We start from the raw sequence: 25,353 nt of genomic DNA, 5'->3' as shown, positions 1-25,353 counted from the left end.
CAATTAACTGATATAAGCTTTATGTTAAGCTATTATAATATTTGATATAAAAAATTATAGGATGTGTCATCACATTTAAGTACTGTAATACATGTATATCATATCAATTTGGTTGTACATTAATTGAAAGGTATGCACCTTATAAAGGTGTGAACCAAAGTACATCAGAAGAATATTTTTGTACAATAACTACAATAACTACAATTTCATTGTACACTTTCAAGTTTCTTATAGCAAGATAGCATATTAAGCTCAACTGCCATGACTGCAGAGTTGTATTTCTCCAAAAACTACAATTCAAATAATAAAGCTAAATTGTTTAATAAATTTGTGCATACTCATGAATTTGTATTTTTGCATTCCTCAAAAGGTCAACAGGAAGTCTCCAAAGAGGTCACCAGGCATTTTGTCACCAAAAGTTATCCGCTAGGTCCCCGAAAAGTCATCGGGTAGTTACCCGCTAGTTTCCCAAAAAAGTCATCGGGTAGTCATCCGGTACCTATTACCTGAAAGGTATATCCACTATGGTTTCCCAAAAATTTATCGGGTAGCCACCCGCTACCTATCTAATTTGCATGTGAAATTTGCCGGTGTCTACCCGGTGACTATCGGGAAGTTATCCGGAAAGGTCTCATTTTTTGATATGGGCAACTGAAGCTGTATTATAGCAGCTCATTGCTATATCGCACATATAAAACAGACACATGTGCACAGCCAGAGAAGATCCGATTTAATCAGTTGAGCTGTTTCAATGAGTGTTATCTTGGTTTGATAGCTTTTAATGGGGTTTAAGTCCTGCAAAGGTCGAGGTGAATTCTACTGTAGACATGACTGCATCATGTAACAAATGCACATTTCGTGCACAACTAACAAGTTCATCCAGCGTCTACAATCTAGAGAGTTGCTGGAGTCAGACGTACCGAAGTCCGGTATATACCAAGAGGCTTTTTAAGAGACTCATGACCCTAGCAACATATTAAATATTAGCCAGACCCAAACCAGCACTCGTAGATCAATCAGACAGCCTTCAGGCCACTTCATCTTTAACAGAATTAGAACTAATGCCTATCTGCAGTCCCTATAGATGCGTTGACTATTCCCAGAGGCCTAAGATTCCATCTTACACGCCAAATCCATCTTAGACGTCTATGATTATGAATCCATTTTAGATGAGCAACTTCCTACATCACTGTCCCAACGTGATGCAACATAGATTAAAACTAGTGGCAAATGGTGGTCATAGACCACAAACCTAGCTGGGCATGTTGGTGTTTTGGAGGTATCTGATCCCTGAAAGATGTTCCAAAAATGTTCCCCTGGTCATGAGGTTTATTGTCACCGAGTTTGAGTCCCGTATCCCTTACAGATGTGCAGAAAATGCATTTCAAAAATTTGACCTCTGCATGACCTCTGACCTGACCATTGCAAAATGTTCCCCTGGTCATGAGATTTGTTGTCACTGAGTTTGAGCCCCATACCCCTTACAGATATCCAGAAAATGAAATTATAAGATTTGACCCCAGTTAACCTTTGACCTGACCCCTGCAAAGTGTTTCAAAATGTTCATCTGATCATTAAGTTTGTTGTCACCAAGTTTGAGCCCGTGCCCCCTTACAGTTTTCCAGGAAATGCATTTCTAAAATTTGACCTCTGCATGACCTCTGACCTGACCATTGCAAAATGTTCCCCTGGTCATGAGATTTGTTGTCACTGAGTTTGAGCCCCATACCCTTACAGATATCCAGAAAATGAAATTATAAGATTTGACCCCAGTTAACCTTTGACCTGACCCCTGCAAAGTGTTTCAAAATGTTCCTCTGATCATTAAGTTTGTTGTCACCAAGTTTGAGCCTGTGCCCCCTTACAGTTTTCCAGGAAATGCATTTCTAAAATTTGACCTTTGCATGACCTTTGACCTGACCCCCGTAAAATGTTCACCTGGTCATGAGATGTGTTGTCATCGAGTTTGAGCCCCTTACCCCTTATATATGTCGAGATAATGCAATTGTGAGATTTTACCCCCTTAATGACCTTTGACCCCAATTCCGTGTGCAAGTTATGGGCACTGGGTACAGCCGATGCACATGTGTAAGTGACGTCATTGTGTTATGTAATATGTGGCAGAAGAAGCATTTTGAAGGTATTTGGTTATATACTCGAAATTCCCCCTCAATGACCTTTGACCCCAATTCTGTTTACACCCTATGGGTACTGGGTATAGCCGATGCTTATGTGCAAGTGACGTCATTGTAGAATGTTACATGTACGAGAAGAAGCATTTTTAGCTGAAATCACGTTTTTGGCCAATTTGACCCCTGTGTAACCTTTAACCTACTAAAAGTCGGGTGACGTGTATGGTCTTGGTCAATGATGGTTGTGACCAAGTTAGGGCAAAATCGGTCAAAGCATGTCTGCGCTAGACCAAAAAATGTGCAGTTTGTTGCCAGAAGAAAGAATGGATAGCATTACAGTACCTAGCCGGGGGTGTAAACCCCCCCAGCTAGGTAAATAATCCTTTAAAAAAGGAATGGGGCGCCCAATGTTAACATGGACGTGGTGTTTAGATTTGGTATTATAATAATTTTTTCGAGGGAAGAGTAGAAGATGATCAAATGCAAGAGAAATGTGTTTGATTGGGGAAGGTGTATGACAGGACTGTTTTGGATGAAATAAATTGAATCGGAAAGCTTGCAAATTATCACCCAGCACTTATTATTGTGTAAGAATCAAATATCACAGGGCTCACTGTAAAAGCTGGTCAGAAAAGGTGGTCAGAAAAAGGTGGTCAGGTTATGGAAATTCCCTTTGCAAAGTATGAAAGGTAAGAAATTGCTGCATAGTAAGACTGCGGCGTGCTAGAATTACACTGTAGGACTGACTGTAGAACAACTTTTGACCCACCTCTCGCTCGTAGGACTACACAGTAAAAGAATCCCACTGTAGGACTATACTGACTGTAGGACTACTTTATGTCACCCCACCTTTTTAGGACAACAAAATAAAGGACTGTACGGTAAAACATGTCTACCAGCAGGTTATTTTTAAGTCACCCCACCTTTGTAGGACTACACAACAAAAAAGACCTCCACCATAGGACTTTACGGTAAAATAACATTGAATCACCACTCATGCATTGAGGTCAAAACCATTATGTATTAATAAGATCAGGCGGCGAGTGGCATGATTGAGCCGGCAACTTGTGAAACCGCCCGGCCGTATGGCATTTTCCATAATACTCGGTTAGTTTTGTGGGGTTCATTATCGAACCCCAACGGTTTTAGCTTGTATTTATATTATTTATTAACATATGCCTATTTGTTTGTGATATTTCAAGCGTTTTAAAATTTCAAAATAATCCCATTCAATTACACGGTTGACGATTTTGCTTACCGTCTGGGGTTTACTTCTCTTATCTTAGGTTTATGTTCCTTATTTAGGGTTAAGGTGCCTTATTTGGGGTTGGGACTGGTTTATCTGAGGTGTACGTCCCTTATCTGGGGTTACGGCGCCTTATCGGGGGTTTAGACTGCCATATCTGAGTTTACGTCTCTTATCTGGGGTTAAGGCGCCTTATCTTGGGTTTAGATGTCTTATCTGAGGTTGACGGCCCTTATCTGGGGTTAACGACCCTTATCTAGAGTTAAGGCACCTTATGTGGGGTTTAGATGCCTTATCTTAGGATTATGTTCCTCATTTAGGGTTAAAGCGCCTTATTTGGGGTTTGGACTGCTTTATCGGCGGTCTACGTCCCTTATCTGGGGTTACGGCGCATTATCTGGGGTTTAGATGCCTTATCTGGGTTTAGACTGCGATATGCTAAGGTTAAAGCATCTTAGCCACAGGTAAGGAACGTAAACCCAGGATAAGGCCGTCTAAAACACATGTAAGGCGCCTTATCCCTAGATAAGGGATGTAAACCCAAGATAAGGCAGTTTAAACCCCATATAAGGCACACGAACCCCAGATAAGGCGGAAATGACACACTTATGCTTCTGCTCTCATTCAAAAATCACATTTACGCTCTACCAAATAGGGGCCATCTTGGATTTCTGGGCAAAAATTATGTTATAACGTCAAATTGATGTCAGATTCGGATTTCTTGGGGTCGACTTACCGGAAAAAGTGTCTTTGTGCACGATTTTAGGTAATCTGGTTCAAAACTTATTTTTTTCAAGATGGCGCCGGCGGCCACCATCTTGGATTTCTGGGTAAATATCAGTTTGTAATGTCAAAGTAATGTCAAATTTGAAATCCTTGTTGTCGACTTATCCAAAAAAGTGTCTTTGTACACGATTTTAGGTCCTCTTGTTCAAAACTAAATTTTTCAAGATGGACCATCTTGGATTTCTGGGTGAAAATGATGCCGTAATGTCAAACTAATGTCAGAATCGGAATCCTTGTACTCGACATATCCGAAAAAGTGTCTTTGTGGATGATTATAGGTGTTCTGGTTCAAAACTTAAATTTTCAAAATGGTGGGGCGGCCATTTTGGATTTTACCTCTAGCGAAAAATGCCGGGATTTTCGCGAGGGACATGGTGGCTATTTTTTTCTAAATGGTCCATAGAAGTCGAATCAATCGTCAAACCTTACTAGCCAGAGAGTGGTCACCAAATTGAACTTTTTCCCCTAACTAAGTAAATCTAGCAAGACTGAAATTAGAAGCTTTTCACAAAGTCATGCCAATAAGGTGCCCCCGCCGTTGCGGGCGCCCCATAACACTTGTAACAACGCTGTCAGGTCAGGGCCGTCATAATTTCCAGATTACTTTACCCAATTGGCATGTAATCAAACGGCATGCGAAAACTATACAAAACAGAGCTGCAAAAAATTTATAGAGCAAATCTCAGTGACCATGCTTCACCATTACTTGCTGATTTCCACTGGTTATCATACCACTTAACATGGTTAATAAATGTGTTTGCCTACAAATGTTTCATTGAACTTGCACCTCAGTATTTGAAAGAACTCTTATCAAATAACACCTCAACAATATACAGACAAACCTGCGTTCCTGAACCGATCATTATCGGCTAATCTGCTGCAGGATTTACACCACGTTTTTTTCCCAACATTGCGCCTGATCACCAACTATCAACATTTTTAAGTCACTTATAAAGACATCTCTTTCCAAAATGTTGATTTACTGTATTTCATATTATGTTATTGATATTCTTGTTCATATTTCTTTTGATTGTCAAAGCGCTTTATTCATTTTCTGGCTATATATCTGTAAAAGCGCTCAATCAATAATGCTTGTTATGTTGTAACCTGCAGCGTTACATAATGCTGTTGATGCTTTTAGATTAGTATAACAAAAACAAAGGAAACCTGGTTTGCCTAAACAAAGTAAAGTCTTGATTTTTAACCCGGGAGGTTGCGGTCACTGAGATGAACTTAATTGGCTGATATGGACTGTAGTCCACAAAATATCAGTATGGCTAATTTAAGGGGACTCGATCTTTTGTGCGTAATTATAGAGGGCCAGGGGATTCACTCTATCATTTAAAAAATTATTTTACGAAGTTAAGGGCTGGGGTATGAACGTTTGGACAGTATTTATTTTGGGACATTAGAGCACATCAGACATATCGAATTGCATTCTGAATATGAAGAATGTCATTCTGATATCAAATAATTTTGATTTTTGAAATTCGCAATTTAATACACATTTTATGGCAAATCATTAAAAATTGATATTTTTGATATTTAACAGTACTTGAAGTAAACTTTATAAATCTGATGATTTATACTTAAAGTGTATGTAGGTGGGATGAAAAGCCGACGATCAATTGAAAAATTTGACCTTTCGTATTGAAGATATGGATTTTTTCCCAAAACACCAAAAAAAATTAGGTCTTTTGGGAAAAAATCCATATCTTCAATATGAAATGTCAAAATTTTCAATTGACCGTCGGCTTTTCCTCCTGCTACATACACTTTAAGAATATATCATTAGATTTATATAATTTACTTCGAGGACTGTTATATATCAAAATTTGAAAAATATCAAATTTTTATAATTTGTCATAAAATTTGTATTATATTGTGATTTTAAAAAATGAAAATTATTTGATATCAGAAAGACATGCTTCGTATTCAGAATGCAATTCGATAGGTCTGAGGTGCTCTCATGTCCCGCAAAAAATACTGTCGAAACGCAATAAACGCTCATTTTGGATCCCTTAAAGAGCCCTAAGAATAAAAAACTGTAGTGTAATTCACGCCAGACACAATTTCTTTATATGACAAAAATTAAATTGTTAGTAAACAAAAGGCTAAAGATGGCATTATGAGATTTATCATTTATCATTACACTACTCCACTCAACTGCCACCGTGGCCGAACGGTAAAGCGCTAGACGCGTAATCAAAGGAAGTTCCGAATCGCTGGTTCGAATCCCAACGAAACCTGTGGAAACTTTTTTTTCTTAAAAATTCATGATCGCATTCCGAAATGAGTCACTTGTCGGTAAATCATGTATCGTATTCTTAATTAAGGTTAGGTATAGGTATAGGTATATAGTATCGTAACTTACGCGCTACATCAGCATCAAAAGTTGCTTTGTAGAAATCACCAATAATGTAGATAGCCACATATCGCACTTCATACACCTGGCCCATATCGATCCGCAACCACGGGTTTTGAGTGACATCTATATAATAATACAAAAAAAGTTGTTTCCATTAATTTTTGTAGTTATAGGACGCTCTCGGTTTGTTCGAGACCTCATTGATTTGACACATATCTATTGCAAAAACAAGTTTAAACCCATTCGAAGAGAATAATTATTACATTACAAGTTAACACTCGTTGCAATTTTTTGTTCTTATTTCTCCTGAAAAAAGAGAAATTGTGTTAGTAAAATGCTGGCTTGTGCGGTCCTCCCCCCGTTCGAAGCGAAATTGATTTCCAATGCAGCAGACTGATGACGTATGAAGAGTAGTATGAAGAGTAGTCTCCTCCGCAGCCAGTTTGGTTACACGTAACCATACTGGCTGTGTAGGACACTATATGTTCACGAGCAGTACATACCCAATAGCTCTCGGAGAGCTCTTTTGATGTTCATTGGTGTATATAATGCGTGACTTTGTACCACAAGAAATTGGGAAGGGACAACAAAAGTTCCCGTGCCATAGAAATTTGTTATTTGAATAATAAATACAATACAATGTCATGCTCAAATTCTAAGCTCGTACTGTAAAATTGATCTAAATTATTTTTTTAAATTTTTGTAGTCCAAGTGTTTCTCATCATGTTGATATTCATTTGAATTGTAATATCACAGTTTACTAATATACAAGGGTTGGTCAATAAGTCCTCGCAACTACTATATATCTCCGCTCAAGCATGACTTTGATGACTGTTACTTATCATAAATACAAGTTTGTACCTTTGTCTTTCAAAACACACGACAGTTTCTACTGACAATTGTCAACATTGGCGGGAAATTTGAATTGTAGTTCAGGAACGTGTAATAAAAGGTAGCAGAAGTAAGTAAAAAGCAGATTACAAGATTTATTTTTGGTCTGAGGTAATTTGAGTATTTTACTTGATAATTGTGAGAGAAGAAATGTATCCATTAACAGATGAAGAAAGTGACCGTCTTTGAAATACATCAAAAATAGGCCTTAATGACAACCAAAAATGGTGTAAAAATCATGAGAGACGAGCGCTCAAGGTAGACACAATAAATTATCTAAATTATCTCCAAAATGAAACAAAAACAAATATGATTATTGGTATGGGGTGAGCGGTCATATTCAGGACAATAGAAATTGTTACAATAAAAATATTAATATGCGCATGCGTTGCTGGTATATATGATTAAAAGTGCCAAAAATGTATGAAAAAAGGAAAATGTAATCAAAAAAGCGCTAAAAATATGACTAAATACAATATCATACGGGACAGTAACAGTGTGAGTGATTTGCTATACTGAGTCTCATGCTAAAATTAAACGAACCTTTTGAAATTCACAATTCGTATTCAATCTAGAGCCTCTCTATGGTGTGCTACAAAAACATGGCATTTTGAAAACAAAGGCTTCATTAATAGAGAAATGTTTGTAATTTCCCCACCGGAAGCTCCCTTTTTAATAATCAGTAGTTACCCAATTGAATCAGGTACCGTTTGTTAAATTTTGTCGTTGATAAATCCGGGGGGGGGGGGGCACTCAAACTTTGGAGGTGACGCGTATGTAGGGCTGTTAAGACCCCTTTTTCAGCATCGCTGTCGCCCAAAGTGCCAGTGCGAAAGTGCCAGCCCTACACCTATATCCATTTCATATTGAAGTGCCCCGGATAAATCTTGCTATCTCTTATTACGTAAAGGACCAATGGCTGACAAAGCCTACTAAAAATAGAGATATTCAACATGATTCCTGATCTTTAATAAAAATGGTACAGGTCCAAAAAGAGTATTCACTATGGTTATCGGTTTACAAAATTGCAAAACCGCGTCAGATTCCATACTTTTATTCTCGAGATATTTGGAATTATGTAACTAACCTCAATTTGGCTCGCTATTTTCTCCACTATTTTTCACCATACGTCATGCAGTGTCCATAGGCTACTGTGTTTATACTAATGTGATTACGTCATCAAGTATGCAACCTCGCTATTACACATTTGTTTTGAAAGACAAAGGTACAAACTTGTATTTATGATAAGTAATAGTCATCAAAGTCATGCTTGAGCGGATATATATAGTAGTTGCGAGGACTTATTGACCAACCCTCGTGCACATCAGTTCAGGGATCTACAGGAAGGGATAAGCATCCTAGACTGCTGCCCTCATTCAGAATATGTATCCTAGGTCTAGACAATAGGCGGATTAGCGGCCATTTTGTCTTCGACATGATTTTATTCACGTGTCCTTATACTTTAGTACACAAATATATAAGTTAACAGGTTTACAATACTAAAATTATATTTTGAATATACAATATATTCTGTAGTAAATCGATCAAATGACGGTGATTGTTCAGGTATTATATGCTTGATAAAATTAAACTGTCCGACCAGCTACTGTCTGTTCAATTAGCTTAGATTCTTGAATTTTTAAGATATTTCAAAAAATAAAAAATTGCGGCCAAAGTCATCAAAAGAAAAGTGTTAGCACAGCCTTAGACCTAACGTGATTTATACTTTTCAAATTTTAAAGTTCTATTTAAAACCCCGTTTGTTTTCAATTTTGCCTCATTTTAGGCAGTTACTTGGGTCCACCAAAAGGGTTCGCGACAAATCGAGTGGGACGGTCCATTCTCAACTTAGGGCATAGACCCTATCCAATTTAGCAAAACAATCTGTCCTGCCATTCAATTGTTATACCGTTCCGGTTATTGGATAGGTTCTATAGGTGATGGTGGTCCACCGGTTTTTGTTACACTGAATTATATGGCGCGATTACGTTTGCATAACATTATTCTGAGCATTATTTTTTCCTAAACAATGACATTAAAATTATGGATTTCGTTCTTATTTCAACTGGTTTACAATGTTAATTGAGTTTTGTTTAATACCATCATTCCTTCCCAAGAATATCAGCATTCGCTTGACATTTTCAGATACAGTGACTTTACAAGAATTGTTTTCTGTAATCTGATTGTTTTAAATAATATTTTCTTGTACAAAGTTCTTTTGTATCCAAATGTCAACCTTCTAAACCTTCTCAGACCCATTCGCAAAATAAATAAAATAAATAAATAAATAAATAAATAAATAAATAAATAAATAAATAAATAAATAAATAAATAAATAAATAAATAAATAAATAAATAAATAAATAAATACGCAAGGAATGTATTTATATAAGCTGGGCCTATTTTAGAAAACTTAGTTCATAAATAATAACGTAATGTTTCAACAGTAGGGTTTCAACACAATAAGCATACTGGTCGAATAAATACTATCTCAGCGCAATATGACATTGGTCCCCATTGCTCTAAATGGATTATTTCAAAAAAGTTTATGGTACCCGACGTTCTACGGGTTGTTATAAAAATATCGCGGGAAAAGACCAAAATTGAAAAGAAATGGGATTTTGAATTGAACTTTAGAATTTGAAAAGTATAAATCACGTTAGGTCTAAGGCTGTGCTAACACTTTTCTTTGATGACTTTGACTACAATTTTTTTTTTATCAAATATCTCAAAAATTCAAGAATCTAAGCTAATTGAACCGACAGTAGTATTCTCCTCCGCCGTCAGTGTGATTCCCGTCACTCCACGTACCGTGTTACGAAGGTGGAGGAGACTAAAGCTGTATTGACGAACACCTATGCGTTAAAAATTATGTAGCCTAGGTCGAACAATAGCGTGACGTAGTTTCCGGCATTGTTCCTATGCACTTTCACCCTCCTGATCAGTTGCGGACTTGGTGAAGCGGAAATGATTCTGATATATCCTAATGGGGGCGGAATAATTGTTGAAGTGTGCTGATAATAAGGTCATGCCTAGCTGAAGCGCACGTTAAATCAACATTAATTTTATATTTTTTTGCATTGACTCAAGCCTACTTTTGTAAATGAAAAACAATAATAGAGGGCGCTTTTTAATGGCCACCAAATTGCATTGAAATCCCATATATTGACATTTAAACAGCAATTTTATGTAATTGTTAGATTTATTTTACTTTATTCTATTTGCAAATGAAGACCTGAGCGCAAGAAGACCGTAAGTCTACTTGGCCCCTCAATATGTATACACTAAATCGTATAGTTTCTTGGTTTTATAATGTTTAATACATGTTCCAGGGTGAAAACATCATGAAAGGTTGTGAAAGATTTGTTTCGGCCCCTGAACATGTATAAAACATTACGAAACTATACGAAACTATACGCAACTTTAGTGTATACATGTTGAGGGGCCAAGTGGACTTATGGTCTTCTTGCGCTCAGGTCTTCAAATATGGTGTAATATTGACTCAAGTCCACTTCTGAAACTGAAGAGCTGTGATAGAGTGTGCTTTTTGAAACAATGGCTGCCAGAATGCCTTTAAATGACTAAAATGTACTACAAATCTTGTTTATTTATTTATTTCATCTTTTTCTCAACAAGTCATAGACAGGAAACATCATGGTACAGTTTTTACACAGAAAATATTTATTTGAAAAACCTGCCACTCGGCCTTTTCCGGAAAGGTCACATGGTCGCCGTGACCTGTGCAATAATTACAATTAAAATTTTTCTTATTCTAACAGCAAGTGTTTCTAAAATGTAGTATGGCGAAATGTGGTGTACTTTGAAATCAGCGGTACTATATTCAATCTATGATTGCAGACATGCACTTGTGGTGAGTGCAACCTGCTCGGAGTGCAGGGCGATATATTCAAATATTGTATTCATGTATTGCTAAAGTAGTTATAATCCTCTTATCGCGTCACTTCTACGGCGAATTGGACAATGATGTGACAATTGTACGGCGAAGATAATCAATCGGTCGTAAGAGGATTACTTTGTACTAATTTACCTATTCATCGGCAAAACCTATACAACTAGTACAAAAGACGTCTTTCAGATCTTGATCCATCTATTTAAAAATTCTTTTTCTTCAAATTTAACGAATAATGTTAGCCGTTGATTGCACACCAACCTGATATGAAACATGATGAGCGATACCAGTCGGGTTGAACCGGAACACCATCAATAGCTCTATCTGGAATCCCTTCATATTGGTAACCACTCGAAGATGCACTCACAGACTGGATTTTCCTTACAGGAAAACCTGTTTTAAATAGAAATGTATGATTATGCGAATGCCAAAGAAAAGAAACATACATACAACCATTACTTACTGAAAAGGAGATTTGGGAATATTCTTCCTAAGTTTCAGTCTTCACACTTGCACAAAGGCCACCCTCCCACAAACATACCCCATCCCATGGGACATACACCACACCCCCTACTAAACACCGGCAGCCTGGTACGCACACACACGCGTCTGAGAAAACACCATACAACCGGGGATACACACATTTAACTAACTTACTATCCAACCGGGCCACATTTGAGAAATCGCCCTCCAACCGGGGACCGTCCAAAACGGGGTAATTCAGTGCGGACTCATGTTTATATGCTTTAATGTGCAATTTGGGCCAACAAGGCACGTCATGGCAACCGTGGACATCCTCAGTTCCTGTGGGTTCACATTTTAACGGTGGTCTTTCATGTGTGTGTCCCCGGTTGGGTTACAAACGCAAACACTTGATCACCAAACAACTCACCACAACATACCTCCACCTACAAACAAATACACCCCAACAAGCACATAATCCACAAGTTATAAGTTCCCCTTAATACTTTTTTTTAATAAATCGAAAAATATTTAAACGAAATGTAAAAGTGTAAAAAAAGTATGTGTAGCCGTATTTGTTTTACACATATGGATCTATTTATAGCGTCACGCGTCATTTAGTCACAATGGTTCATTATATTTTAGGGGAAACTTATAAGTTGTGGACCCCATATTTTATGGAGTCTATAATAACTTACCATTCTTAGGAGCAGGACAAATTTTAAAGGGCCCATCGTTAAACCATTGTGCAATATAAACATAATGGACGTCAATAGCATTGCCTGCACCGTGTTCGTAACTCCAGTATGGAACGTCAAGATTATCAGGTGTTCCGACGCTGAGAGTGCCTGTTGATTTGTCATATTGAATCCAGAATTTTGAGGGTTGACCATCAAGGATGAAATTGGCAGAAGCAGGTGCTATAGTATCCAGATAGTTACTGGTAGAATAACCATCCAGGAATAGGATACTATCGCCATCAGTACCACCACCCGGATTACCATTAGCATCAGGCGTACGCTCCATTCCAAGGTGCAGGTCGAAAACTGAAGAAACATGATAAATGAATGATAAAATGGATTTCTACTGTGTTTTGTACTAGTCGCTCTGTTCGTGCGCATGATACCTTTATCTCCACAACTTAAAAAAATATATAGGCCTAGTATGATTTAGCGTACCACCTATCTGCTGCAAATTAGTCAATGGTTTCTTTGAATGGTGAAGGAAAGTTTGAATAATTTCAATGATTGACCCTTTGCCTCTCTCATCTGCTGCTTCACAACTTAAATCCTTAAGGGGGTACTACACCCCTGGCCAATTTTGTGTCTATTTTTTGCATTTTTCTCAAAATTATAGCACATTGGTGACAAGTAAGATATGTATATTATAGGGCAAGGGCTACAACTACTGCACTGAAAATTCAGCAACTCAAGGCAAGTAGTTATTGATTTATTGATCAAATATTGGGTTTCCCTCATTTTTGACTGTAACTCCACAACTGTTGTCTTTGCTGAAATAAAATTTCCAGTGCAGTAGTTGTAGTCCTTGCCCCTATAATATAAATATCTTACTTGTCACCAATGCTTTATAATTTTTGAGAAAAATGCAAAAACAGGCACAAAATTGGGCAGGGGTGTAGTACCCCCTTAACCACATCATTGTCACTTCAAGTTTATTCGTAAATACTGGATCTATTGTTATGATAAATTATAATACAATTAATCTTGATGACTATTTATGATCAGAAAAAGTTTGTATTTAAGTATTTAGGCCTAATCGTTTTCCTCTGGACGGTGTTTCTTCCTATCCATCAATCCTAACCCTAATCGTGAAAGTGAATAAAAGGGAAATGGGATCATATGATCGCGAACTTGAGGAGGTTAAAAATAATAAAATAACGCGCTAAAGATTTAAATTATATCTAATCAGAGCAATGAAGATCATGATGACGTCAGTCTGTTTACTTTCATAGAAATGATCATTTTCATACTTACATAGTACGTAGTTAATCTCATCTGGATCGCTACCAACTAGACTTTTGTGTCGATCGGACAAAAATATAGAAACAGAATCCCCACCGTCGACAGTTGTTTCAACGTCTAATCGTGAATTAATTGTATCCCACGGTCCAACAAATACGGCGTCGGGAGCCGCACCGCCGTAATTTGCCTCGGCAATACCTCGGTAGCAGACTATAACGATATGGAACAAAAGCATGATAAAATGGATAAAATTGTGTATCATGGTGAGGTAGAACTAGTCGGGATTATGCACTTTCAGTTTCTCGCGCGTTTGAACGGGAATTGGATTGCGTACTTTTTCGATGTCTAGTGAGCAAATTTCTTCAATATTTTGAGAAAATGATGTCAAATTTTCTATTCTATATTGTTTGGTAATAATGTCTTTTGCCAATAGTATGTTTAAAGTTGTAATTTTGTGTTTTTGATCGCAAAGATCGGATATTTTCGTTCCCGATTCGAATTCTGAACCCTTCGCAAGGGTGCCGATTTCGGCAGAACTTTGACGATAATTTTGCCTTTTTGGACACTAAAATGCATCCGATCCTTAATTTTGTTTCAACCGAGTCTTAAATTAGCAAGCACAATAAGGTTGGTACCACTTTTATATACATTGATAAAATTTTAAAGATTTTTTTTCAAGTTTCTAACCGGCGCAAATCGTTAAGTGTGTATTTCCCATTGACATCCAAAATGGGAAATACGAGTCTGCTGGACATAGGAACGGCGTCCATGAGACTCAGCGAGTCTAGGTAGAACATACAATCGTACATTTGCAAATGCGTGCGAAACGCGCGAAAAATATGCCATATTGAAGCCTCGGGCCATTGGACACGGAGCAATGCCGTAGGACCCTTAGCATATTCAAGTGAATCACTATACACCTCTGTAAAGTCGTGTTCACACGGTCGGATTTAAGCCACTTAATACCGGTAATAAGTCACTATTACCGGTTATAAGTCGCCTATTACCGGTAATAACTCATTTATATCCGACAGTGTGAACACGACTTTACAGAGGTGTAGAGTGATTCGACTTGAATGTGCTGAGGCTCCTACGACATACAGATTGTAACAAAAATACAATTTAGAGAATATAATTGGGCACTACATGTCACTTATTGATTGTATAGAGTTTTAATTGGTCGTCAAGGTAATTTCTGAACTAAGCTATGTTTGAATAGAATAGGTGGACTACAGCAAATATAGTGCCAATTGTGTAAAGTAGTTGTAAACAGCCTGGGCCAATTCCGTGTCTTTGTGTAGCAAAATTGACTGAATTGAGTTGAATCATGAACCATCTGGTCGGTGCTCCTAAGATGGGTAATTTGAGCATTTGAAGTGGTATTTTAATTTATAAATTTGAAATGAATATTATATTATTTAATTTATTTACTAATATCAATTAAGTGAAAGAAAAATATGAATAACCTTTGCTTTTGTTTAAAAAAGAACAGATTTTTTTACATTTTCAGATCGATGGCAACTTACAATCATTTCCGGGTATTTCAATCAGAGTTGTTGAATTACTTCCGGTGTCAGTAGCAAGTGTCAGACAAAATATCTCCGTAAGTTCGTCATCAACATCCGTAAGTTCGTCATCAACATCGTTCTTAATAATCACTTCCACTTCTTTCTCAATTTCTCCTGCCTCAAAGGTTACTGATGATCCTACAGTGTAATCGGCTGTGGTTGCAGTTGGAATTACTCCACACGGACAGGATGTTGTAAGTGCTTTAAAGAGACGAATTACACAGACGAATGTCATTTAACACTTTTTTTACTGACGTTTTAGTAGTAGGTGTGAGGGTTTCCCCGGCGGTTTGAACACAAACCATAGGCCAACAATTAATTTGATTGATATTTTTGTTTTGTTTCTTAATTACATCGTCTTCCATCGAGTGCTATAGAAACGCTCAAAAGAACCACTATCATATTGTGCGCTGATTTTCGTAGCTTCGAGTAAACAAAATTCTACCTCCTTTAATATTACTAGGGATGAGGGGCCTTACAAACAAGAAGACAGGAAAAATGTTAGGTCCTTAGTGTAATTTCCGTTTAGTGTATGACAACGAGGGCCAAACATATTGTTTGCAACTGGGCGTTTTTACCAGCTTAGTTCCTTGAAAGTAATTAAAACTATAATTAAAAAACGTTTTCCAAAGTTAAAAAAAGACGAAAAATAAATAACGGATAGTTAATGAAATGAAGAAGATACCGCACAGAAAAACATTCCTTGTATTCAAAATGCAATTCGACATGTCTCAGGTCCCACAAAAAAAAAGAAAAATACGCGAAAACGTCGCTATCCGAGTCTTTCATATTAATCATAAATAAATAATATTTGTTATGCCGTGGCTCCGAAAACTTCGATTTGAACTACAATAGTATTAAATCCTGCCTAGCTTGAATAAAATAAACACCACAGTGATCATGATAATCATTTCATGAAGTTCATGAACCCTTTACATAAAGTGGCTTTTACACAACACACGGCTTTGCGGCACTTGACAGTATTTATTCATTTATTTTACATAAAGTGGCTTTTACACAACACACGGCTTTGCGGCACTTGACAGTATTTATTCATTTATTTTATTTTATATATAGATTCCACGTTGAAAATATTTAAACGGTTTTGTTTATTCAAATCGTGCAACCAAGCCATTTTCCTAAATAAACGTAGTCAATGTATTTTCAACCAAAGACCCAATATTTTCAAAAGCACAATGAATCAACGCTCCCCAGCAACGCGCTTAACCGACTATACAGGTTGGAACAAAACAAAATTATACAATTTAAGAAATAGTATTAGGCAAACATGTCACTTATTCATTGTATTGAATTTTACTTGGACGTCAAGGTAATTTCTTAAGCAACTACATAAACATAATATCGTTGGTCTACAAGCGAGTATAGACGAATCCAACGAGCCAAGTGATGGTCAGAATTCAGTTGGCCATTACTGGGTCCCGTCTGCACCAAAGTGGTGTTGTTACTGCCCAATTTGGTGGATTAAATCCGCTTAAAAATCGATGTTGAATTGTATTGTGTTGTAAACTTTCATCGATTTTTTTGCCTACGTGTAACACGGGTGATGGAATGCAGTTTAATATCCCCACCAAGGCCACATCATTTCACATTTTAGGTGGAATAGACCTAAGGGAGGGGGGAAGTAATGGCTGTCATTGAGGTGTAGGAATGCGTAGATTCGTCTATATGACCAATTATGTAATGTAGTCCTAAAACTGCTTGGGCCACTTTCGTGTCTTTGTATAGCAAAAGTGACTGAATTGAATTATGAACCATCTGATCGGTGCTCTTAAGACGTGTAATTTTAAATAGTGGGGCATTTGAAGTGGTAATTTGATTTATGATTTTGAAATAAATATCATATCATTATCATTCATTTACTAATGTCAATCAAGTGAAAGAAAAACATGAATATATTTTGCTTTTGTTTTGAGAACTTTGACGATAAACATGAGATTTCATTAACTCGGAACTAGAAAAAGAGACACCAAGTAAAGTTTTTCTGTTACCCAAGATACGCCGCGACCCCTTCTATTTTTTTTTACTGAAACGCAAAAACGCGAATGAGGGCAGCTGTCTTTTTTGTTTTATTCTGCACATTATAAAATCCGATTTTTTTTTCAGTTTTTATTTATTTCAAAACGCACGGTTGTTTGTCAATACGCATGCTTACGACTATCATCAGTCGTCTTAGGGCATTTGAATAAAGGCACTTAATTTAATGCTCACGTGACCACATGGGCGCTGACATTACAGCGTCTAGACAGGATGTCTGGGAAAGTGGCCTTTGGCACAGCGGGGTGGTCTTCCTGTATATTTCAATTGGAAACGCGGGATGAATGTCCAAATTTTCTAGCAAACTTGTCATTTATTTGCAACTTTGTAGTATTATTGTAAGAGTTTCCGTCGATAACTTTTTTTCCGTCGAGCTAAGCTTTCAAAATTTAGTTCTTGAAAACATACTAAAAAAGAGAATCCCAAAAATTATAATTAATTTGCCCATTAAATTTTCAGTCATTTTGATGATATTTGTATGAAAAATTCCTATCTCTTAGCATTGTAGCACATCTACTGATCACTTGGTGGTCTTGGAATGGCGGCGCCCATGGGTCAAGTGGGCATTCATTTTAGTGTCTTTTATTTAATACCCTATGATAACTGATCATGTTCTTTAAACACACATTCAAGTGCAAGCCTTACAAATGGTTTCTTTCGAAACCAAAATGACAGGAGATATTCATCATTTTCTACCCAGGTATCCAAAGATTTACCGTCTGAAAATCAACACACGTGTAGGCCTATCGGCGTGCATAGCAGTTACACGTGTATTTTTCCTGCCTGTACAATATAATTATTTACCAAGCATTGTCGCTGTATAACAGAGACATTTACCATCTGTTTCGTATGTAACAAGGCGTCTCATTGGTCCTGCTGTTTGACAGCACAATGACCGAGTACTCAGTTCATTGACTCTTATATGTATTAATGTTTATATTGAATCTTGGCGTGTGACACAAAGTAATGACAGTAATAGTCCAATACTGTCAATACCCAAAGACAACAAACATTTTTTTTTACCATGTAAACTTTGTAATTTTGCCTTCCAGATATTGTGCTAAATTTATTAACCATTATGATATATACTAGCATTTGCTCAGAAAACTTTGGTTGAATGACTCACGTACCTGCCCTAGATCAACACCTGGATTCTTACATTAAATTATTCTGGGAATAACATTGACTATCATCACACATGTTACTTCTGATGGATAAAACTTAGTAAAAGTTACTTATATGTAGGTTAAATACCAAGTTTCACGTTTTAACGGTGAAAATACGTTGAATATTAATGAAAATCAGGGAAAATATGATAGGCTACCACTTACATGACTTTCTTCTTGTACATTATTATCTGATGTATGTAAACAACAGGGAAGTGTGAAGAATGACCACTGACCGTGCATGGATTAATACATATCACATTACAAAAAATAATCGAAATTCTGTGCAATGAGTCAAGAAAGAGTAGCCTGTGTTACAGATCATGTACCTACTGGAGAAACTACTAGGAACCACATACTCTTTGAAACATACGCTCGCTGCTCAATTCCCTCGCTAATCGAATGGCTACAGTAGTTCTAACTACTCGATGTCACGGCAAACGCTCGTTATCAGTGGCGTTGATTTCTATTTGACATTGGGGGATGAGGTTGGAAAAAATTCTTGAAGTATAGTGAATCCAGCACCTTTTGGTGACAGAATAAGTTTATGGTCCAAATGCGCGCGTGCTAAAATATTGCTATTTTGAAGTTAAACTGATCAAATATGGTGCAAAAAAGGAATAAATGCGCGCGAAGCGCGAGAAAATGTTCATTGTTTGAGCTAAAATGGGCAATATATGAGGTTAATTTTGTCTGAAACCCATATTCAGGCGTCAACATTGGGGGATGATTGTATGGACCAAACCCAAAATATTGGGGGGGGGGTTATCCCCCCATCCCCCAGGAGGCTACGCCTATGCTCGTTATAGTTATAGTGACTGTCCTTTATTATCTACCTCGAGTCACCGGCAGTATAGTAGCCTTGAAGTTCAGCGTGTTCTGCGTTTAGTGCCGGCGACTCATACTGCAGTTACTGTCCGTTTTCCTATACACAATACACAGTGCTCTTATACCATTGACGCGTAACCTCTACAAATAGTGTATGTTAGAAGTATAGACAATTGCCTAGTTAACGTCGCTGTGTGAAAAATAACCGGCCAATATTAAAAGTACTCTTCTGAAATTCTAGAAAATATAGTTTTGTAACATGTCCTAAATTTTTAGCTAATTTAGATGTTTAAATATTCGCACTTTGGTGTTTGCTAGGTAATAAGACATTGCCTAGTTAACGTCATTGTGTGAAAAATAACCAGCCAATATTTAAAGTACTCTTCTGAAATTCTAGAAAATATAGTTTTGTAACATGTCCTAAATTTTAGCTAATTTAGGTGTTTGGAAATATTCGCACTTTGGTGTTTTTAGGAAGGATATGTAAACGACAGATAACACCAAGAAATATGAAGAAATTATTTCCAAACCGTGTTACGGCCCACAGCTATTTTGTTTCTCATTTTCAAGAATGTGGTTAACAATATGCACACTATTGTCTCATTTCATGAACAAAGGCAAACACAGTATTGTTATCTTGCGTTCGCTTTATAATCGTTCACCCAACTGAAACTATAATACCAGCTCATCGCTCATTGCACAGGTAAAACAGAAACATGTGTGTGTGGATTTAACCAGGGAAGATCTGATGTAATATAGTTGAGCTGTTTTCAATGAGTGTTATCTTGGTTTAAGGGCTGGGGTATGAACGTTTGGACAGTATTTATTTTGGGACATTAGAGCACATCAGACATATCGAATTGCATTCTGAATACGAAGAATGTCCTTCTGATATCAAATAATTTTGATTTTTGAAATTCGCAATTTAATACACATTTTATGGCAAATCATTAAAAATTGATATTTTGATATTTAACAGTACTCGAAGTAAACTTTATAAATCTGATGATTTATACTTATCGTGTATGTAGGTGGGATGAAATGCCGACGATCAATTGAAAATTTTGACCTTTCGTATTGAAGATATGGATTTTTTTTCCCAAAACACCAAAAAAAATTAGGTCTTTTTGGGAAAAAAATCTATATCTTCAATATGAAAGGTCAAAATTTTCAATTGACTGTCGGCTTTATATATCAAAATTTGAAAATATCAAATTTTTATAATTTGTCATAAAATTTGTATTATATTGTGATTTTCAAAAATGAAAATTATTTGATATCAGAAAGACATGCTTCGTATTCAAAATGCAATTCGATAGGTCTGAGGTGCTCTCATGTCCCACAAAAAATACTGTCGAAACGCAATAAACGCTCATTTTAGATCCCTTAATAGCTTTTATTGGGGTTTAAGTCCTGCAAAGGTCGTGGTGAATGATACAGTAGACATGACTGCATCATGCTACAATGAATAATTTGTTTTGAGTGGGGCAGAAGAGGGGGGTCAACAATTTTCAAAACCCGAAATAGGGGGTCATAACAGTTGACTCTGGTCATATTCAAACCCCTCCCTTCCCCCGAAGGAAATTATATCCACCTAATCCGTTCTTTACAGGTATTGTAGTAGTATGGAAACGTTCCAGACTGCGACGATGGAATCATTGGATTCAGCTGGAATTACCTTCCCAAAGAATCTTGTTATATAAAATTCCCGGGCCAAAATCACAGATGCGTATAACCGTTCACAATGCTTGCGTTATTGTCCAACACGTACGTACCCAGAGTACGTACCTGGCACAGGTCATTACTAGTGATTCAATCAACAATAATAATGAATAATGATTGATATTTGAACGTCATGGTAAAATAATCTTTTTGGCATTACGTGGATCCATTCATATTCCATTGTTTCAAAACACAATAGACCTGGGTAATGGACCTGTATGGAACAAATGTGAACAATAAACATGTTGGCTGCAAGCTATAATCTACACCGGCCATTGGGTCAATAACATGTTAACAATAAAGTTTAACAAAAATCATACTGATATTTTGCTCTATACATGGTGTATCAAAATGAAGTATAAAGTTTGAAAAATGCCACTAGATTATAACAAAATATGAGGTATTAGGTCACACCGCTATAGTTGATATCTGAATCAACACATTGTCCTCCCACAATTGTAAAATGTGTGACTATTAAAAATACTTAGGGGCTATTTTTGTGAGCTGAGTTAAAATGCATTTTAAAGTTTTTCAAAGCACATGAAAATCATATGTTTAACCACTTTCTTTACAGTAACCGAGTCTTCCACATGGCCACCAGGGCATGGCCTTCACTCCGATCCTTTGCTGATATCAGCTCTCCTCAACATGACATTCACACCAAGTTATGAGAGGTATGTCCTGCCTGGGGATGTCAAATTGTGCAATTATGTGTCTTTGGAGTTCATGAAGGTCTGCAGGAGGAATTGTAACACCTTTGATTTCAGGTAACCCCACAAGAAGAAATTCAGAGGTGACGTAAGATCAAGAGATCTCAGGGGCTATTCCACTTGCTGCTTCAAAGCAATTACGCGATTGCCAAACAATTCTGCAAGGCATTCTGTCTTTCTGGAAAGAAAGTGGTGAAACTGTGATTTTCATGTCATTTTATTTGACTTTTATACCCCGTGCTTTTACAGTTGTGGTGGACAAAATTAAGCATTTTGACCAAATACCTCATACGTTTTAATCTAGTTGCCTTTTTCAAACTCTATACTTAATTTTGATACACCCTGCACAGTGATTTAGAATGCTTATAGTGCGCTAGGCACCGATATTTAGGCATAAACCCAAAATGGGCTATTGTAGAAAATAGACACCCCCCTATAGAGGATAGGATATGTTTAGCATGTATAACCTGCACACAAAAAGGAATCATTACACCTTAAGGGATCCAAAATGAGCGTTTATTGCGTTTCGACAGTATTTTTTTGTGGGACATATGAGAGCACCTCAGACCTATCGAATTGCATTCTGAATACGAAGCATGTCTTTCTGATATCAAATAATTTTCATTTTTAAAAATCACAATATAATACAAATTTTATGACAAATTATAAAAATTTGATATTTTTCAAATTTTGATATATAACAGTCCTCGAATTAAATTATATAAATCTAATGATATATTCTTAAAGTGTATGTAGCAGGGAGGAAAAGCCGACGGTCAATTGAAAATTTTGACTTTTCATATTGAAGATATGGATTTTTTTCCTAAAAAGACGTAATTTTTTGTTGGTGTTTTGGAAAAAAAATCCATATCTTCAATACGAAAGGTCAAAATTTTCAATTGATCGTCGGCTTTTCATCCCACCTGCATACACTTTAAGTATAAATCATCATATTTATAAAGTTTACTTCAAGTACTGTTAAATATCAAAAATATCAATTTTTAATGATTTGCCATAAAATGTGTATTAAATTGCGAATTTCAAAAAATCAAAATTATTTGATATCAAAATGACATTCTTCGTATTCAGAATGCAATTCGATATGTCTGATGTGCTCTAATGTCCCAAAATAAATACTGTCCAAACGTTCATACCCCAGCCCTTAATAAGTGGTAATATCTTAAAGATTTTAACGCATAAGAAAACTATGGATAGATACATTAATTCTGTGCATTTTATTCCTTACTTGCCTTACAATGCGATTTTAATTCCGTCAATCCATTGGCAAGATAGAGTTTCAAAAATTGACAAAATTTCCTAAGACGTTTCCTTCGTAATAATTAAAACAGTGCAAAACGTCTATAAACCACCAGCCTTATTGAGCCCATAGGGCAGGAAACCACTTTGAAATAGCTAATATCTGTGTTTTTGATAAGGGTGTCTCTGAAAGTACAGTACCGTCAGAAACATTTTTTGGTAGTTTAATGCTCCAATCAAACAGGACCGAATACGCCTATGTTTGAAGCATATTATCATGCATATTATACAAATATTTTTTTATATTTCAATGTTTATAATTTTTATTCATTTCAGCAAACAAATTAACAAATTAAGAAAATCAGCAACAAATTACAAAAAGGCAGCAAAAATTAGAAATACAAAGTTATGCAGTCACACTACCCAAACATTCTAAGATACATGATAAAATGATCAAATCAGTCCAAAAAAATAATAATTATACATATAGCCCGATACACATTACATAAAGCATATTATACAAATATTATGAACATAATTTATGGTCGAATCCAACGAAAAGTGTACACGGCATGTTCAGGGCCATAACTTAAAAGTATTAATCAATTGGCATTCGTTTTTGTATTGTGTTTATTCGCCTTGATCATACGCTTTGCGCCATTTATAATAAGACCCCCTTCTGTGAAAAACTTAGACACAGATACCCGAAAACATGCTATTTTTACCCATTTTTTCAAAATATTTTTTAAAGTATTTTTAAAAACATCTAAATCTGTTATGAAAAGAAGTCATTGGATCGAATCTAAATTGATTTCCTGAAAGGTGTGTATTCAAAGATTGCCTGTTCAATTTTTCACATATTTGTACATAATTATGAATTTTTTTGCGATAATTTTTTGAGTGGTATTTTTTACATTACCTACGAATACAATTTTTCATAGCACTAGATATATCTTTAAAAATGGAAATCACTAATAAATGCACAATTGATACAAGCTTTGATATGTCCAATACTGAAATGCATTGCATTCGGACATCTTTATTATTGTGTTTAGCTGCCAGAAATTCTAAATGGCACAAAGGTAGGTTTGGTAAAAAATATGCATTACCTCCGAATACATGTTAAAAGCTGTGCCATTTCCACAAAGTGAGAGAATAGTAAACAATAGTTAAGCAATAGGTGCAGGGTAATACACTCTTTATTTCTACCAAGTTTCAATAGCCTGCGTTTAAATATTTAAAAGATGTCAACAATAAAAGCAAGTATTCGTAGGTAAATTTCGGTAACCGAATGTTACCTACGAATACAATTTGACATCATGACAGTATTGTGAAACACCGCCATTCATGCCAATGCCCATATTGGTACATAACAAAGGCCTAATAAAATATGTACTGAAATAGACGACGGTCTGCTCATTTGAAAGAAAAATCAGATTCAAAGAAGATTAGAAGGGGATAAATACTTGGATTTGTCAACTGTTATGTGCTTCATTTTAAATGTTTACCGACCTTCTGGTTTCTGAGTAATTTGTGTCCAAATTGATTTATTCGAAGGTAACTTTTGACGTTTTCGCTAAGGTTACCTACGAATACCATGGAAAAAACGACTGTTCTCATTGTCTCATGATCTAGACAACACATTGATGGACCCTGGTATAAAGCTAATTGTAGTTGCCCTCAAACGAAAGGCCACAAGACGTAACTGACTCCAAGATGGACTTCACAAGTCTGCAATAACGGTTTTAAGCGATTTGTGTGCAATTAAGCAAATTAAAGTCACTTTAGTGCCTTTGTTTCTTACTTCAATCCTCTTTCAACCGCTGTGAACCGACATTATTAATACATGATAGGGTCTAAAGTATCAATAAACGCACATAAAGAAAATAATACATTGAAAATAATACAAAAGTGCTTTATAAAATGAAGTTTTGATTGCGATATCCACCAAAAGTCTAATTCTTACCTACAAATACTGAAATGTTACTTACGAATACAGCATAATACATGACATGTGTAATGAAGTGTCTCTACCAATGGAAATTAATTGTCAAAAACTTTAAGCGGTACCCCAGGACACTATTATTACCCATATACGGATTCATTCAACAATTATTTATTATGTAAAATTGCTGATTAACTACTTATATATCAAAATGAAGTGGTCAAAATCTTGCTAAAAGCATCAAAAATTTTTGATCTAAGGTAATAGCATTTATTCATTTGGATGTACCATCTGAAAGAGATCTAAAAACTACCATTTTATTAAT

General features: G+C 36.2%; 1 protein-coding gene across 1 annotated transcript in view; it reads right to left on the bottom strand.

Annotated features, from left to right (window-relative positions):
* LOC140150046 (uncharacterized) overlaps positions 1 to 25,353 on the bottom strand; it is a 36,767-nt gene that overhangs the window by 9,595 nt on the left and 1,819 nt on the right. Inside the window, exons 3-7 of the mRNA XM_072172051.1 lie at positions 15,304 to 15,546; positions 13,790 to 13,987; positions 12,494 to 12,841; positions 11,595 to 11,726; positions 6,539 to 6,655 (exon numbers count right to left, since the gene is read on the bottom strand). Coding sequence (XP_072028152.1) covers positions 6,539 to 6,655; positions 11,595 to 11,726; positions 12,494 to 12,841; positions 13,790 to 13,987; positions 15,304 to 15,546 — 1,038 coding nt within the window. The remainder of the gene's footprint in view (positions 1 to 6,538; positions 6,656 to 11,594; positions 11,727 to 12,493; positions 12,842 to 13,789; positions 13,988 to 15,303; positions 15,547 to 25,353) is intronic.

Source organism: Amphiura filiformis, chromosome 4 (assembly GCF_039555335.1).
Source record: "Amphiura filiformis chromosome 4, Afil_fr2py, whole genome shotgun sequence".
NCBI classification, from domain to species: domain Eukaryota; kingdom Metazoa; phylum Echinodermata; class Ophiuroidea; order Amphilepidida; family Amphiuridae; genus Amphiura; species Amphiura filiformis.
The sequence above is the reverse complement of the archived record's forward strand: the minus strand, read 5'-3'. Positions and strand labels throughout refer to the sequence as shown.